At 52.7% G+C, this 15,542-nt stretch overlaps 2 protein-coding genes across 5 annotated transcripts; one reads left to right on the top strand and one right to left on the bottom strand.

Moving 5' to 3' along the window:
- Positions 1-1,685: 1,685 nt before the first annotated feature.
- On the top strand, positions 1,686-6,889 carry ZNF446 (zinc finger protein 446). 3 transcript variants are annotated; one of them, XM_056136388.1, is made up of 7 exons: positions 1,686-1,812; positions 2,990-3,344; positions 3,415-3,592; positions 3,852-3,946; positions 5,254-5,365; positions 5,531-5,602; positions 5,698-6,889. In XM_056136388.1, exons 2-7 carry the CDS (start codon positions 3,039-3,041, stop codon positions 6,186-6,188), a joined length of 1,254 nt encoding a protein of 417 aa, XP_055992363.1. In that variant the 5' UTR covers positions 1,686-1,812; positions 2,990-3,038; the 3' UTR covers positions 6,189-6,889. The 3 variants fall into 3 exon arrangements, with proteins under 3 accessions (XP_055992363.1, XP_055992360.1, XP_055992362.1); XM_056136385.1 differs by having other exon boundaries at positions 5,528-5,602; XM_056136387.1 differs by lacking the exon at positions 1,686-1,812 and adding an exon at positions 2,153-2,341 and having other exon boundaries at positions 5,528-5,602.
- A 490-nt stretch (positions 6,890-7,379) lies between these two features.
- Positions 7,380-15,512, bottom strand: SLC27A5 (solute carrier family 27 member 5). 2 transcript variants are annotated; one of them, XM_056136362.1, is made up of 10 exons: positions 14,362-15,510; positions 13,211-13,420; positions 12,760-12,918; positions 11,115-11,239; positions 9,789-9,983; positions 9,619-9,709; positions 8,355-8,553; positions 8,090-8,187; positions 7,839-7,969; positions 7,380-7,734 (listed from the first exon to the last, which is right to left on the bottom strand). In XM_056136362.1, exons 1-10 carry the CDS (start codon positions 15,185-15,187, stop codon positions 7,558-7,560), a joined length of 2,211 nt encoding a protein of 736 aa, XP_055992337.1. In that variant the 5' UTR covers positions 15,188-15,510; the 3' UTR covers positions 7,380-7,557. The 2 variants fall into 2 exon arrangements, with proteins under 2 accessions (XP_055992337.1, XP_055992338.1); XM_056136363.1 differs by lacking the exon at positions 7,839-7,969 and having other exon boundaries at positions 7,578-7,734; positions 14,362-15,512.
- Positions 15,513-15,542: the final 30 nt, after the last annotated feature.

The following is a 15,542-nucleotide window of genomic DNA, read 5'->3' as shown; positions in this document are numbered from 1 at the left end:
GATTCCTTAATGCAGATCCAGGAGTAAGCCCTAAGCACCACTGGGTGTGACCCAAAAGCCAACACCACTCCAAGGACGTGACAAAGATAGCTGGAGAGCTAGTTGGTTAGATCTTAGAGGCTGACTCTTCCTCATAATGAGCACTTTTTGCAGAGAACACCTAGGCTCCCTCTTCCCCTACAATTCAGTCTGGTAACACCACCAGGACAAGTTGACAAGCCCCAATCATAAAGGTGTAGCTTTCAGGCCTGGAGCACAGTGGGTAGGACGTTTGCCTTGCACGCAGCCAACCGGGTTCAATTCCCAGCATCCCAAATGGTCCCCTGAGCGCTGCCAGGGGTAACTCCTCAGTGCAGAGGTAGGAGTAACCCGTGTGCATCACCAGGTGTGACCCAAAAAGAAAAAAAAAAACATAAAGGTGTAGCTCTCAATGAGTAAGATCACAGAATTCAGAAAAAACCAAGGACTGGTGGAATTTTTGTTTTTGGGCCACACCTGGCTGTGTTCAGGGCTTACTCCTGGCTCTGTGCTCAGAGATCAGGACTGTTGGACTCAGGAGATCAATGTGTCTCTGGCCCTGAGGGGAAAATTTTTTTGGCCACACCTAGCAGTGCTCAGGGGTTACTCCTGGCTCTGATCAGAAATCATATGAAATGCCAGAGATGGAACCCATGTCCTAACTCTTTTTTTATACCTGTTCCTAGAATTTTTAATTCTTTTATTGTTTTGGTTTTTAGGCCACACCTGGCAGTACAGCTGACTGTCACTCCATCCCTACTTTAAGTGATCATATGGTATTTCAGATATAGTCCCAAGCCAGGCCTCTTGCATGCAAACGTGTTCTAGTTCATTTAGTGCTCTCGGGCTGCTGCAATTTGGGATGAAGTTAAATTCGTCCATCTTGATGAATAACCACTAAACTGACCCTGTCTCACTTAAAACCTTTTTTAAGGGATACACCCAGCAATGCTCAGGGATCACACCCAGCAAGGCTCTAGGTACCACTATAGGGATCAAATCCCAGCAGTGAGCTAGGGAAGTCCCCTACCAGCTATACTATCACCAGCCCTGAAAAAAACAAAACAAAAACTTAATGGAGATGAAGGTCACCTTTGGTTACCAGGTGTGTCCCATAAACCTGGACAGAATGCCATTTCCTGGTAATATTGTTATTAAGGCCATGTCTGAGACTGAGTCAAAATCAGAATAATAATGGATACCCACCTGGGTCCCAGTCTGTAGTGTTTCTCCTCAGAGGTCTAATGAAGTTATGCACCCTCCTTGATGGATAATTACCCGGAAGGGACGAAGAAAGCCCTGGGGGTGAGGTTTGCCCTTCTGATTACACCTAGTTTTCTCCTGGGACCTCCTGCCTGCTTATAGGCCAACAACACTACCCAGGTTGCCAAAGCCCCCAGGGGCACGCACTGTTTTCTTGGAAACTTGGTGGAAGCGGAATGCAGAGCGATTTCTAAAGGGAGGCCCCAACAGTGAGAAAAATCTCTAGAAGATCACTGGGGACTTGCACGCGGCCAGCTCTGTTAGGTCACGATCCCGGGCATTCCATACCATCCCCCAGCACCGCCAGGAGTGATTCCCGAGCCTGTGCTCAGAGACAGTAGAACACTAAGCACCGCCCAGTGTGGCACCCAAACCGCATCTCCACACCCCCCAAAGAGTGCCGGGGGCGGGGCCTGGGCCGAGTGCCAGGCCTGATTGGCCGGAGGTCACGCTCCTTCCCGGTTGCCAATAGGCATCTGCGTCGTTTTGCGCACGCGCGATATCCTCACGCGCCGTCGGTGTCGGCCTCGGGTGAGTAGTCTGGGTCGCGGACGCGCCGAGAGTCTCCGCCAACCGGGGGCGGGGACCTCAGCTCCATTTCCTGCATGTAACTCTCAAGACGGACGGAGCGCTGCAGTTGGGAGAGGCCCCGGGAATGAGCGCCCGCCGCCAGACACCGAAGTGGCCTCGCTCGCGGTGGCGCACGGGAAACGTAGTCCGAGCCGAGAGGGCGTGCTCTGGGGATTGGCCGGGGCGGCGTTGCCATGGCAGTGCGCGGGGTGGGTGGGCCCAATGCCGGAAGAAGCGTGAGGCTTGCGCGGAGGCGAGCGGGTCTGTGGGTCTGGGCGCTGTTTTTCCTTGGCGGGAGGGTCCGGGTCTGTCTTCTCGTCTTGAACGCTCCACCCCTCTTGTCCAAAACACAGCACCCCCTCTGGAAGACCGCCGCCTCGGGCCTGGCTGGCTAAGCCGACCGGCCCGCGAGGACTCCCGGGCTCCATTGACAGCACCAGAAAACTGTCTCCCAGTTTTGCTTTGCTTTGTACGTGCCGGGTCCTGAAGTGTGAGTTCCCACAGTTCCCGGGGTCACCGACGCGGTGCACATCCACCCACGCAGCTCCCCCTTTTAGTCATGCGCTCGTGCTGCCGCTCCCTTCCCTCATGCCTCTCCCTTGCCCTGCCTCTGCGTGTGGCTCCTTCTCAATCCTCCCGCAGCACTTTCCGAACCCTGGGATGCTCTTGCCCAGCTCTCTAGCCTGACCCACGTGTTTGCAGTTCCTTGAAGCTCCGTGGCATACATTACTTGCCAGCACAGGTGCAGGTTTCCTTACTTCAGGACTCAGGCAGCACTGAGTCCTCCTGAAGCTTTCTTGGCCTCACACCATCCCCAGCTAAGGGGCTGAATCTCTCTACACAATGTATTCTAGTTCATTCAGTGCTCTCAGGCTGCTGCAATTTGGGATGAAGTTAAATTCATCTATTTAACTGACCATGTCCCACTTAAAACCTTTTCTGTTTGGGGCCACACCCAGCAGTGCTCAGGGATCACACCCAGCAGGGCTCGAGGTACCATTATAGGGATCAAACCACGGTCGGCAGTGTGCTAGACAAACGCGCTAACAGCTATACTGTCACCAGCCCTGAAAAAATACAAAACAAAACTGCACGAAGCTCTGGCCTGTTGGCTTCCAGTCTTCCTCCTATTCTGCAGGTCCCTGGTGGAGCTGCACAGTGCCCCCGGCTCTCCAGAGCCTGCCTTCATGGACCCCGCAGCCAGTCTGGAGGAGCCGGAGGCAGCTCGTCTGCGCTTCCGAGGCTTCTGCTACTGGGATGTAGCTAGTCCCCGAGAGGCCCTGAGCCGGCTCTGGGAGCTGTGCCGCCAGTGGCTGCTGCCTGAGGTGCGCTCTAAGGAGCAGATGCTGGAGCTACTGGTGCTGGAGCAGTTCCTAAGCGCGCTGCCCCCTGAGATCCAGGCCTGGGTGAGGGGGCAGCAGCCAGGAAGCCCTGATACGGCTGCTGCCCTGGTCGAGGGCCTGCAGCAAGAACCTGAGCAGCTGCTGGGTTGGGTGAGTGTGGCTGGTGGCCCTGGAGGGACAGATCCAGAGGCCAGCCCCAGTGACTGGATCTCCCCTTCAGATCACAGCCCATGTGCTGAAACGAGAGATGCTCCCAGCAGCCGAGACTACTGAGGAGCTCTTGGGCAGCCCCTGCCCTTCAGGGACAGGGGAGCCCACTCAGGCAGCCCCTGAGGAGAGGCCTGTTCTATTCCACCACTGTGTGAAGGAAGAGCCCGACACTGATGGGCAGGAAACAGGTGAGAGAATGGCATCAGGGCTGGGGGCCCAGGTAGGAGTGTGGGGTTCCCATGGGAGGTGGTACTAGGATAGGGTTTCATGCAGGATGGTGGATGTACTGCCCCAGAGCAGGAGACAGGCCCTCTCCAGGGATCAATGCATATTGTCTCCAGGGCTGCCTTGGGGGCAGGTGTAGGGTAGGGGGCTGGAGGTTCTTTCTGGTAAGATACAACACTGCCTCTTTCCCTGCTTCTGAGTCCTGTGCACCTCCTTTCCTAGTGCCCTGCAGCTCTTCAGCTCCACCACCATCTCAGGAGGGGCACCATAGACACCAGAAACTGATGTCGACTACTTTCCCAGCACCCAGGATTACGGTGAGCAGCCCTAGGAAAGAGGTGCATGCTGGCCTCATGAGAGAGTAGTTTGTGGCAGGCAGACAGGCAGACTTCCACCAGCTAGCTTGTCAGTGCCTTTCACCTACAGTTCCTGCTCTTTGCTGCCCTATGGGCTGCCTGTGGGCCTCCATGGTGGGCTGCGGGGCAAAGTGCTGGTCTCTGTTCAGGAGGGAGGTGTGTTGGTTACAGAGCAGAAGTTTGGTTCAGTGAAACTGATCAGGGTTGGCTTACTTAACCCTGAGCTGGGTCTAGGGAAGGGAACAAGATCACTGACCTTGATGGTCACATAGAAGCCTAGTCTCCTCAACAGGCTTGACTGAAAACAAAAATCCCAGGTTTCTCACCAAAACGTCTGCTCTCTCCTGGGCCTTCCTTCCAAGTCCTTCCAACCCCAGACTGCATCTAACCAGACGCACAAACTCATCTAAGCCTGTTGCTCCAAGTTCAGGGCTCTTGAATGTGGACTACAGAAGTCTAGTTCACTCTGGGTATTTACATCTCTGTGGTTGGGAGTTGGCCAGTGGAGAGAGCTGATGAGGATGTACTTTCCTTTTTCTCAGTGATGTGGAGATAGTTCTCTAGGAGTGGCCCTGAGGCTGCCTGAACACTGTTTGGGGGACCCTTCCCCATAAAAAATAAAAAGGAAAGAAAGCTTCCTCCATCAGATCCTACTCACGTGTCCCTGGCTCCCTCCACAGCCTGATGATATGTTTGGAAACGAAGGCAAATGGGAAGGTCACAGCATCCAGGTCCTGGTGGGCCTGTCACCTTCCTTCCCCTAGTGTCACTGCAGCATTTGTCAGGATTATTTTCTCCAGCCTCATGAAGCCTTGGTAGAGGGGAATCTGAGAAATTAGGGCAGACCTCATGGCTGGGTCCTTGATATAATTTGTGAAGGTGACTGGCTGCACAAACATAGCCCTAGGCCTCAGCTTGCTCTGTAGAAACACAAAGGAGGGTCTCTCCTCCCAACTATGTCTGTCATCAGTGTGATTGCACTATTGAGTCCTGACAGCTAGTCCCCACCAGGGAATAGCCTCCGCAAGAAAGTGCCCTCTTATTCCTCCTGAGAGGTGACTGGGATCCCCTGGGGTCTCCTGGCTTTTTGCTTTCTATGCAGCACTCACTGTTCAAGCCACATCTGTCACATTTGGCCTGCCCTGAATTCTTCCCAGGGGTCCTCAGCTTCAGCCTGCCAGAAAGTGGTTGGGGTGGCCGAAAGGGATGGGTGCTGGCCACATCCACCAGGAGAACTGAAGGACAGCCTATTCCTGTCTGCTTCCCAGCACTCGGCTTCCTCTGCAGCCCCAGGCAGGCAGGGCTCAGGTCACCTGCCATCACAGAAGGAGCTGTCCTGGGACATGATGCTGGAGAAGTACGGCACGGTGGTCTCCCTGGGTGAGCCCAGGCCCAGCCCCTCGCTACCCCTATCCTTGCTGGGCTCTTCCAGTGCACCTCATTGCTCACCCCATCTCCCTGATGCCCGCCAGAACCCCACCCGCCTTGTACACGCCCTGCCCACCCTACGCCAGCACTAGGCCTGATGGGCCCCCATCCCAGCAGGGTTAACAGCCAGGAAGGCTCCGCCAGGGGTGATGCACGAAAGCTCTTTAGGCCAAGGAGACCGCTGCTCCGGTGAGTTTCTCTATGTGGGTGGGACCCCTGTCACCCCAAATACAGGGCGGGGGGCTGGCTGATGTCAGAGCAACCTTGGTTTGCTGCCTCCCCAGGAGAGGAGCAGCAAAGCCACCACAAGGGCTTGGGTCCAGTGGCCTGGGCTGGCCTGTCTGGGACCACTCAGTGCCAGCCTGCACCTCTAGGAGCAGAGCCTGAGTACAGTGGCCCCCTGAGAAAGCCATACATGTGTGAGCAGTGCGGCCAAGGCTTTGACTGGAAGTCAGTGTTCGTTATCCACCTCCGGACCCATGCCGGGGGGCAGAATGCATGTGCCCAAGTGCAGGCCTCAGGGGCCACTGAGAAGCTGCCGAAGGGCCCCCAGGAGCCCGCTGTGCCTCGCCATCTCCGGTGCACACTCACAGGCCCCAGAAGCTACGTATGTGACGAGTGTGGGCGCAGCTTCAGCTGGAAGTCTCAGCTGGTTATCCACCGGAAGAGCCATACTGGCCAGCGGCGTCACTTCTGTAGTGACTGTGGTTGTGGCTTCGACTGGAAGTCCCAACTAGTCATTCACAGGAAGAGTCACCGGTCTGAAACCTCATGAGTGGGCAACTGGAGAGGGTTGTAGGCAGCAGAAGATTTTGGAATAGATCAGTTCCAGGCTGGTCCCCTGCACTGACCCAGTCTTCCCCCCCTCAGAACCACCTTAGGTGCAAAGAAGCTCACTCTCCTGCCCTCATCTGGAGTGAGACCTGAGTACAGATCCCACCTCCCACTGGTTGGCTCCAGGATGACATCCTGGGAACTGTGCCCTGGCACTTTCCTGGTCCTGGGTGGGTGTTCAGGATTGTTCCTTTCCACACCTTAGTGAAGTAGTTGGGCCAAGACCTCCCTGTGGCAGGAAAAAAAGCCCAGGAGAGCATGGCATGCTACTGACAAGTAGGCAGAGAACTACCCTCTACTGCCTTTTGTTTCCAGCAAATTCCACTTTTAAAATAGTATTTTTGCAGAAAAATCCTGATCTCTGATGTTCTGACTTCTGCTGGTCAGAAAACCAGCAGTGCTGCTGTGCTTGCCTGAGCTGGAGCGACAGCATCAGCAGCCAGGCTAAGGACCAGTGGTTGTAGGACTCGCCATTGGCCTTGTCACTTGTCTGCCCATTGCTTGTCTCCTTCAGCTTTTGAGTTCTCTGGTTGGGTAGGAACCAAGGAGACTTCCTCTCCAGTATAGATGGACAAGAGTGGTCTCTCCCTCAGTTGTGAAACTGGATTCTGATTCCTATTCCCAAATAAACACCCTTAAATTACTTTATATCTAGTGGTTACCCGTCATTTCACACTGTTCGTTCTAGAATCCAGAAACCCAAGTTTGACTCAGCGTGGCCATGTGACTTTTCATGCAGGACACATGGTGAATTTGGCACTCTCATCTCTGCCCTGGACTTCTCCCAGATATGGTCACTCCTCCCAGACAGGGCCACTGCTCACAGCGAACAGAAGTTCTTGGTACAGATGCTAGGGAGACAAAAGGGACCGTTAGGTTTCTGGGCAATGTTGAGCTCTGTTCTTGGATTGTTTCTCGAGCTACCGAGTGTTTTCTAAAGTGGACACTACGGCCAGGGAGTGCTAGAATGAGGGCAGGGAAGGGTCATTCTAGGGTAGGAGTGATCTTGGCTGCATTTGGGGGGCTCTTCCTGTTATCTCAAAAAAGATAGAATTCCAAGGGGTGCTGTGTTATTTTTTCCTTCCTGAAAAGGGAAAAGGGACTGTTATGCTAAATAATTTTGGGAACAGACTCTGTATATATCTGAGTTTATTGTCACTCTGCTACTGGGCCCTGGCCTGTGCCTTGCACCTGGAAATAGCTCAGGCTGGGCAGTTAGGGTGCCACCTCACGTGTCTGGGGTGACATGACAATGCAGGTGTAAGTCAGCACTGGGTCCCACTCCTGTGTTCTGTGGGCGGGTCAGATGGTCAGAGTTTCCATCTTCCGTCACACACAGCCTGGTAGGTGTCCAGTGTCAGGGGCCGGAAGGTCTGAGCTTGGCTGTCTAGCACGAACAAGGGATCAGCGACCACGTCTACACTGAAGCCCTCACGCACCAGATGGGATTTCACCAGTTTGAAAGTGCTAGTTAGCTCCAGGGCATCCTGCGGGGATGGTAAAAGTAGTCACCAGACTGACTTGCACACCTCTCTAACTTGAGCTCACCTGAATACGAATACACCTGGATACACCTACACCTTGAACTCACCTGGATACGAATGAAGTGAGGCCTTGCGTAGGGAGGCAGCCAGGTTTGCACATGCTGGTAAAGTGTCTGTCCATCGAACGTCTGCCCTGGGACCAGCTGCACTGCTGCCATGCCCACCTTACCCTCGCATCCTGAGAAGTAGTCACCTCAATGCCAGGGCGGCCCCCAGTCATAGCCCAGCAGCTTCCCCCCTAACATTCCCCCTCTCCCCCTCCCCCCGCCCCCAGCTGCTGAAGAAGGCGACTTCTCACCTGGGACAGGCACACCGTATACGTTAACCTCCTGCAGGAAGTCGACAAGCGACAGCACGCCCTCCACCTCCCTCGTGGACACGTTCTCGCCCTTCCAGCTGTAGGAATGCGAGCCAGTTTGATGGGCAGCCCCAGAGGGAGGGGACCACGCTACAGACCATATTTCCCCCGACCCCTCCAGGGCTGGCGGGGCCCCGCCCCCGGGAATGTGCCCGCCTCCCGCTAGGGGCATGAAGTCCGGGCGACCCCGCCCCAAAGCCACGACCGGAAAGTGTCCCCGAGGCGGTCCCGGAAGTAGAGGAAGCCTTCGTGGTCCATGGTCAGCACGTCCCCGGTGTTGACATAAACATCGCCTGTTCGCTTCACGTTCCGCACCAACTTGCGTTCCGACAGTTCCCGGGGCCCGCGGTACCCGAAGAAGGGGTTGAGACCCGACACCTGGGTCAGCAGAAGGCCTGCCTCCCCTGAGGAGAAACGGGAAGGGCTGGCTTGATGAGGTAGCGCTCAGCGCCCCCCGACTCACCGCGTGCCTGGCCAGTAGCACCGCGGAGTTTGTGGTGAACCCCGGAACGCGTGTGCAACAGCAACAACTTAAGCAGAGGTCAAAGAAGGGAAGGGTCTAAAGGAAAACGGGTGGGAGAAGAGGTATTAACCTCAGGGCCTACCAGTCCTCGCAGGAGTGGACCCACAATAGTGGGGGTTTCTGTTGGAGAAGAGACAGATCCAGAAACACTAGACAGGTCAGGAGACACAACTGAGAGAGGCGGGGGTCGGGGAGAAAACTCAAAGGGCTCAGCAGATGCTTTCTCTGTGGGCGGCCGGGTGCCTCATGGTTTTCCTAGAGCACCAGCCTGGAAGTAGCCTCTGAACACCACTGGGTGTGGCCCCCCCAAAAACAAAACAAAAAAAAAAGTCAGGATTTTAGTTCAGCAGCAAAGGGATTGCCTTCCATGTGAGGTTCTGGGAATGATTCTTGGCACACATATTCCAAAAAACAAACCAAAGAACAGAAGACCACATAAGGAATCACTGGATTTTTTCTAAACCTTACTAGGGGTCTATCCCAATATCTTACACACGAAAGGCATGTACTGTACTGTTGAGCTACATCTTTAAGAGAGGAAGAAGAGACCGCCTCTTACAGAAAATTTGAGGCTCTCTCAACAGGCTGGAGAGCATACTTTGCACGCTGGAGCCCCAGGTTCAATCCATGGCACCATATAAGCACTGCTATGAGTGACCCCTGAGTACAGAGCCAGGAATAACCCCCACCACCTGCCTAACAAAAGATGGATACAGAGACCCAACAGAATAGGCAGGCAGTGCAGGGCAGTTGTTTGGAATTAGAAACTGTGAGACAGGAGGTTCCAAGGAATGATCAGACAGGTCTGAGTGTCAAAGTGGTTGAGAGCTGTAGACAACAGCACTGGGCACTAACCTCAATGCTCTGGGTAGCTTATTCCAGTTAAGAAGGAAACGTAGGGTTCCCACCCTTCCCACACACAGGACAGGTGCCCCAACATACACACCTGGCCCCACAGGGATGCAAAAACCCTGATTGTTCCTTATAGGCTCTGCTGCCTCTGTATCAAACTGTACGAGCTCAAAGGGGGCCAGCATCTGGGGGAAGGGAGAGGAGGGGTCAGCAGAGTTCTTGTGTGTTCACCCTCAGTTAGTTCCAGTGTCACAATCAACTCACTCGGAGGATGCAGCTCATCTTTCCCAGGGCCCCACAGCGCCCTGTGTAGTTGACAAAACCCACATTGCCCTCTGTGGAACCATAGACTTCAATTATCTGCATGGGGCCAAAGCGCTGCAGGAAGGTCTTCCACACGTCAGCTCGGAGTCCATTGCCAATCGCCAGGCGGACTGTATGCATCTGGTCCTCTGGTTGCTGTAGGGATGTCCCAAGAAGAATGAGTAGTAGACTCAGCATACCCAGCATACCCTAAAAAGCTATTTAGGGCTCTTACCTGAGGGATTTCCTAGACATTATAGACTATATCAACCAGAGTCATTCAGGGACAGAAACCTGTATATAGTTTTTTTTTAAAAATATAATTACTTTTATTTATTTGCATCTTGGGTCACACCCAGCGATGCACAGGGGTTACTCCTGGCGCAGAACTCAGGAATTACCCCTGGAGGTACTCAGGGGACTATATGGGATGCTGGGAATCGAATCCGGGCTGGCCACATACAAGGCAAACACCCTACCCACTGTGCTATTGCTTCAGCCCCTGTTTATAGTTTTTGGGATTTGAGTCACACCTCCAAGCTCAGGGCTCAGGCTTTTTTATCCAGTGGTACTCAGGGGACTGTGTGGTGCCAGGAATCAAACCCAGAACACCTGCATATAAAGCATGAGTCAAACCCACTGAACTATGTTGGGCCTAGGGACTTCAACTTAAGACTAGTTCCTTGGAATCTTTATCTGGAGAGTCACCTTCAAAGGTCACTTTCTGGAGACTTCATCTGGGTGTCTAACCTAGAAGAAATACCTGGCATTATACTTAGGAGTAGTTACCTGAGACTTGTACCTTGGGGGAATTGCCTGAAGGCCTTACTTGAAGAGGTGACTTAGGGCCATTCAGTGGAGGTATCTTGGGGGCGTGATTTGCACCTCTATGATGACTATGTAGACTTTTCCTGAAGGATTACCTAGAGGTTTTATCTAGAGAGACATATGGGCAGTTTAGCCTGGAAACAGTTATATAGGGAGCTTTGTAAGGATAGGGCCAGCTCACATCTAGGAGCTGAGTGAGACACTTTATACATATTCTTACAACAATCTCCTGAAGAATGCCTGATTTCTAAATGAAGGCACCGAACCGAGAGTTAGCACTCTGGTGAAGAAGCCAGATGGGAAGCTTGTGTGAGACTTGTTATCTGGGACTAGTGAGCAGGTATTTTATCTGTGGCATCTTACTTGAATTCTGTGAATATACCTGTGAACTCTACCAGGGATAATCTTTGATTTCACACCTAGTGTGTTATCTGTGAAGTCCTAATCTCTGCACCTCACCTGGGGAATGTTGCAGAGGTACCGCAGGACCTCACCCACATACAGCACAACAGTCACACCATGCTGTCGACAGTCATCCCAGAAGCAGGAGGCTGAGAACTTCGGAGCCAGGACACAAGTAGCTCCTGGGAAAAAGGAGAGACCTTTAGGTCATGTTCCCAAGCCACTAGAAGTAGGCACCTTTATTACTGGACTGTGGTTGTGGGGACGTAGCTCAACAGTGGAGTAATTTCTGTGTGAGTCCCTGGGCTCAGTCCTGGGCATAGCAAACACACTTGCACACACGCAAAATATCACTGGACTGCGTTCCCTGATGCACAGGATATGGGTCTCATCTCTGTCTCTAACCCAACCTGGGCTGCCCCCTTGAGAAGAGTACAGGGGAATCTGTTTTAATCCTCTGTTCTCTCAGCACATTGTCACCTAAGTATCAACACAAACAACCTCTAGAGTACAGAGCTGGGTGTAGTCCCAAGGATTGCCAGGTGGCTTACAAATAACAATTTTAATTATTTATTTAAAGAATTGGTGGCGGGGCCTGGAGCAATAGCAGAGCGGGTAGGGTGTTTGCCTTGCATGCGGCCAACCCGGGTTCGATTCCCAGCATCCCATATGGTCCCCTGAGCACTGCTAGGGGTGATTCTTGAGTGTAGAGCCAGGAGTAATCCCTCTGCATCGCCAGGTGTGACCCAAAAAGCAAAAAAATAAAATAAAATAAAGAACTGGTGGGAGGGGTTTGGGTCATACCAGAAAAAACAAGTTTTAGAAATCTGTGTTTTGAGCTTAAGAAATAGTATAGAATAGTATAGAAATTTAGGCACTTGCCTTGCATGTGACCAACCCTGTTTCATTCCAACACTCCATATGGTCCCTTGAGCACTGTCAGGAGTTACCCATGAGCACCTTTGAGTGTGGCCCAAAAACCAGAAAAGAAAAAGTGGCAGGAGAAATTTGTTGGCTTGTACGCAGCCAACCTTGGTTCAGTATCTGGCATAACATCCCATATGGCCCCTAAGCCTGCTAGGAGTAATTCCTGAGTGCAGAACCAGGAGTAACTCCAATGTTGATGGGCAACCAAAATGATAGTTCTATGAATGGACTGGAACCCATGCTTTGTTTGTGTGTGGCTGGATCTGATCTCCAGCATGGCATGATCCAGTAAGCATAAACTGGGAATAACCTCCAAGCATAGCACCACCAGGTGTGGCTCAAAAAAAAAAAAGAAAGAAAGAAAGAAAGAAAAAAGAAAGAAAATCTTTGGAGATCTGCACATATGGAATAGTGAATGTTTTTGCATTCATGAGACCTGGGTTTAATCCCTGTCATCACACAAGCGCATGCACACACACACAAACATATCACACATGTACACACAGAAACGCAGTGGAGAGAACTACTTAAATTCTTGTTTTGTATCTAGGGAGACAGTCCAATGGAATGTTTACACCTGTTTTGTCTTGAAGAGCAGACATTGGGGACTATCTGGGTGTCCAATTGTCTGCCCAGGTAGGCCCAGGGCTCGAATAGGTTTGATCTCTGATCACAAACAATGAAAAGCAAAATGCTAGGAAACCTAGGGAGTCTTGTCACCAAGTTGTCACTCAGGTGATCCTGTGGTCAGAGGGATCCTCAGAGAAGGGCTTACCAAGCTCCAGGCATCCAAGGACCCCAAGGACAAGGCCCATGACATGATAGAGAGGCAAGACTGTGTAGACTTTGTCATCAGCTGTGACCCCGCACAGAGACAGCATGCCGCACATCTGAAGTAGCCTCTTATGCGTCAGGATGACGGGCTTTGGGAGTCCTGCAGGGTGAAGGAGTGGGAAAGGTGAGGTGGTAAGGGGCAGTAGAAGAGGAATGAGATAGCACGGCCAGGGATTGAGGCCCTCAGGATGGGAGTAAGTATGGAAATTTGTGGAGGGCTCAGAAGCTGAATTCTCGGCTGGGTTTCCTTACCCATTTTTCTGGGCAGAGGCAGAATTCTGGTACTGATCATTCATATTTCATGGTGGATCAGAGTTCAGGCTCAAGCACAAAGCTGAATCAGATCAGCATGAATGTTTAGAGATGGGGGTTAGAGTTGCAGGACATCTCACCAGTTGTTCCTGAGGTATAGATAAAAAGGGCAGGGCTTTTCCCTGTGATCCCAGAACGTAGGTCAGCAGGCACAGGGTCCAGGGGTGCTTTCTCAAGGGCAGGTCCCAGAGCCCCCACTTCCGGTGTGGGGGAGGAGTGGCTAAGGTAGAAGCAGCGGATGTTCTCTGCAAGCAGTTTGGGGAGGACCTCCTCCAGTCTGTCCCGGAGCTCTGCAGGAGAAGCAAAGGAGAAATGGAGGCAAAAACTCAGCCTGTGAGGGGGGTCCGGGACCCAAGGATGAAGCAGAGGAAACAGCTTCCAGAAAACAATGAAAAACTTCTGCACATAAGTAGTGCTTTCTGGCAAAAAAAAAAATTAAAATAACTGGAGTGGAAAACAATGTTGAAAATGGAGTAGGATAGGGAAAAATAAATGGTATAATGGATAGGGCTCACCTTGCATACGGCAGATCCAGGTTCAATCCCAGGGACCACTGTATAATCCCCAGGACCTACCAGGAGTGATCGCTGAGCACAGAGTGAGGAGTAAACCATGAGCAACACTGGATGTGGCCAAAACCAACAAAACCAAACCCAGCCTGGGGAATTGGCTCACAGGACGCAAGCATGTGCTTTAAGCATGAGCCCTGATTTGATCCCTGGCACTTCTTAGTCCCTGGAGGCACCACCAGATACAGCCCTCTTCAAGAAAAAACTTTAAAAAAGCTAAAACAACATTTTTTCTCTCAGAATTACTTTCCAGCAGTTAAGATTTTTGTTTTTTTGGAGCCACACCTGTCAGAACTCAGGGCTTACTCCTGGCTCTGTGCTCAGGGATTAATGTTGGTGAACTTGGGAGACCATATTGGGTCCCAGGGATCAAAAACAGCCCTGCTTGCTGTACTATTACTTTGGCCTGAGGGTTTGGGTTTTGGACCACACCTGATTGTGCTCACTCCCGGTAGGACTTAAGGGATCATATGTGCTGGGGGTGGAAACCAGGTCTGCTGCCCGCTTCCCAGCTATACTGTCTTTCCTGATCCAGCAACTCAGGTTTAACTATAATTATGGGAGAGATGCCAGGAAAGGACACTCCCTGCATATCCCTCCTAACCCTCCTCTGCCCAAATTCTCACAACCGTCCAGTTTCCACTAGTCTCTGGAGCACTCACCTGGGTCCACCAGCAGCAACTGGGCCCCGGAGCTCAGCACAGAGTGTACCAGGGGTGCCCCTCGGCTGTTTGGATTGATCCAGGCCACTGAGCAGCCAAGCTTGGCCAACCCCAGCCACAAACCCAGGGCTGGAATTGTCTTGGAGGGCAACACCAGGAGGGCAGCAGATTCCTTGGAAGCGTGGCCTGTGGGATCCTTCAGCAAGGCCTTGAGAGCCCACGCTGCCTGGCAGGCACGGGTGTCCAGCTCCCGGTAGGTCACTGAGTGTCCCCCGTACCCTGTACACACCAAGGGCACACGGTCTGGCTGCTCACGTGCTCGCCGCTCAAAGCAGTCCACGAAGGTATGTGGGGGCCTGCGGCTCAGGCGGGCGCTGACTTTCAGGCCCAAGTTCAAGAGCCCCAAGATGTAGATCAGGTCTGCCGGCAGCCAGAGCAGTCCAGGAGGTGGTCGTGGAGGTAACAGGCTCAGTATAGGCACTGTGGCCACTAGGCTCAGCCAGGGGGGCATCCAGGGACTGAGTCCTGGCCACGCCATAATGATCAGGCCAAGCAAACCACAACAGGTAAGGTCACCCAGGAGCCAGCGCAGGGCTAAGGCCCCAGCTGAAGGCCAGATGGGATATCCCAGTACCTTCAGCAGTGACAGCAGTGACAGCAACAGAGCCAGTCGCAGCCCCATAGCCATGGCACCTTCTGGCTGCCTAAATGTGTGTAGACTGCTCCTGTCTGCCTGCTGGTGTGATCTCGCTGGCATAGAACCGCCCCTAAGACTTTGTCCCCGAGATTCCCTAAACCTGATTACCATTCTCTGCTTTGTCATCATTTCAAAAGCTGAAAGGCCTGCTTTTGAAACTGTTACTTTACGTAAGCCACAGCAAAACTGGCAGGCCAACAAGAGTCTGCTACTCTACACAGTACACAGCGGGTGTTCTGTGGTGCCCTCTTGGCCAGGGAAGTGTAGTCTGGTGGTGCAGTGCAGCCCACAACCTCTTGCCAAGTGCTCAGTAAATACTTCTTGCAAACTAAATTTAGGCTTCCTGGAAGGGTAAAATGCCTCTGCCCTATTCCTGGCACCACAGAACCATGCTGGCAATTCAGGAGGCTCAACTCTGCCCACTACATGGGTTGAAAGGCCTTAGTCCTTCACCTCAGGCTACTCTAAAAAGCAGTACTGGGGC

This window comes from Sorex fumeus, unplaced genomic scaffold (genome assembly GCF_029834395.1).
Source record: "Sorex fumeus unplaced genomic scaffold, SorFum_2.1 ptg000122l, whole genome shotgun sequence".
In the NCBI taxonomy this organism is placed as follows: Eukaryota; Metazoa; Chordata; class Mammalia; order Eulipotyphla; family Soricidae; genus Sorex; species Sorex fumeus.
The sequence above is the reverse complement of the archived record's forward strand: the minus strand, read 5'-3'. Positions and strand labels throughout refer to the sequence as shown.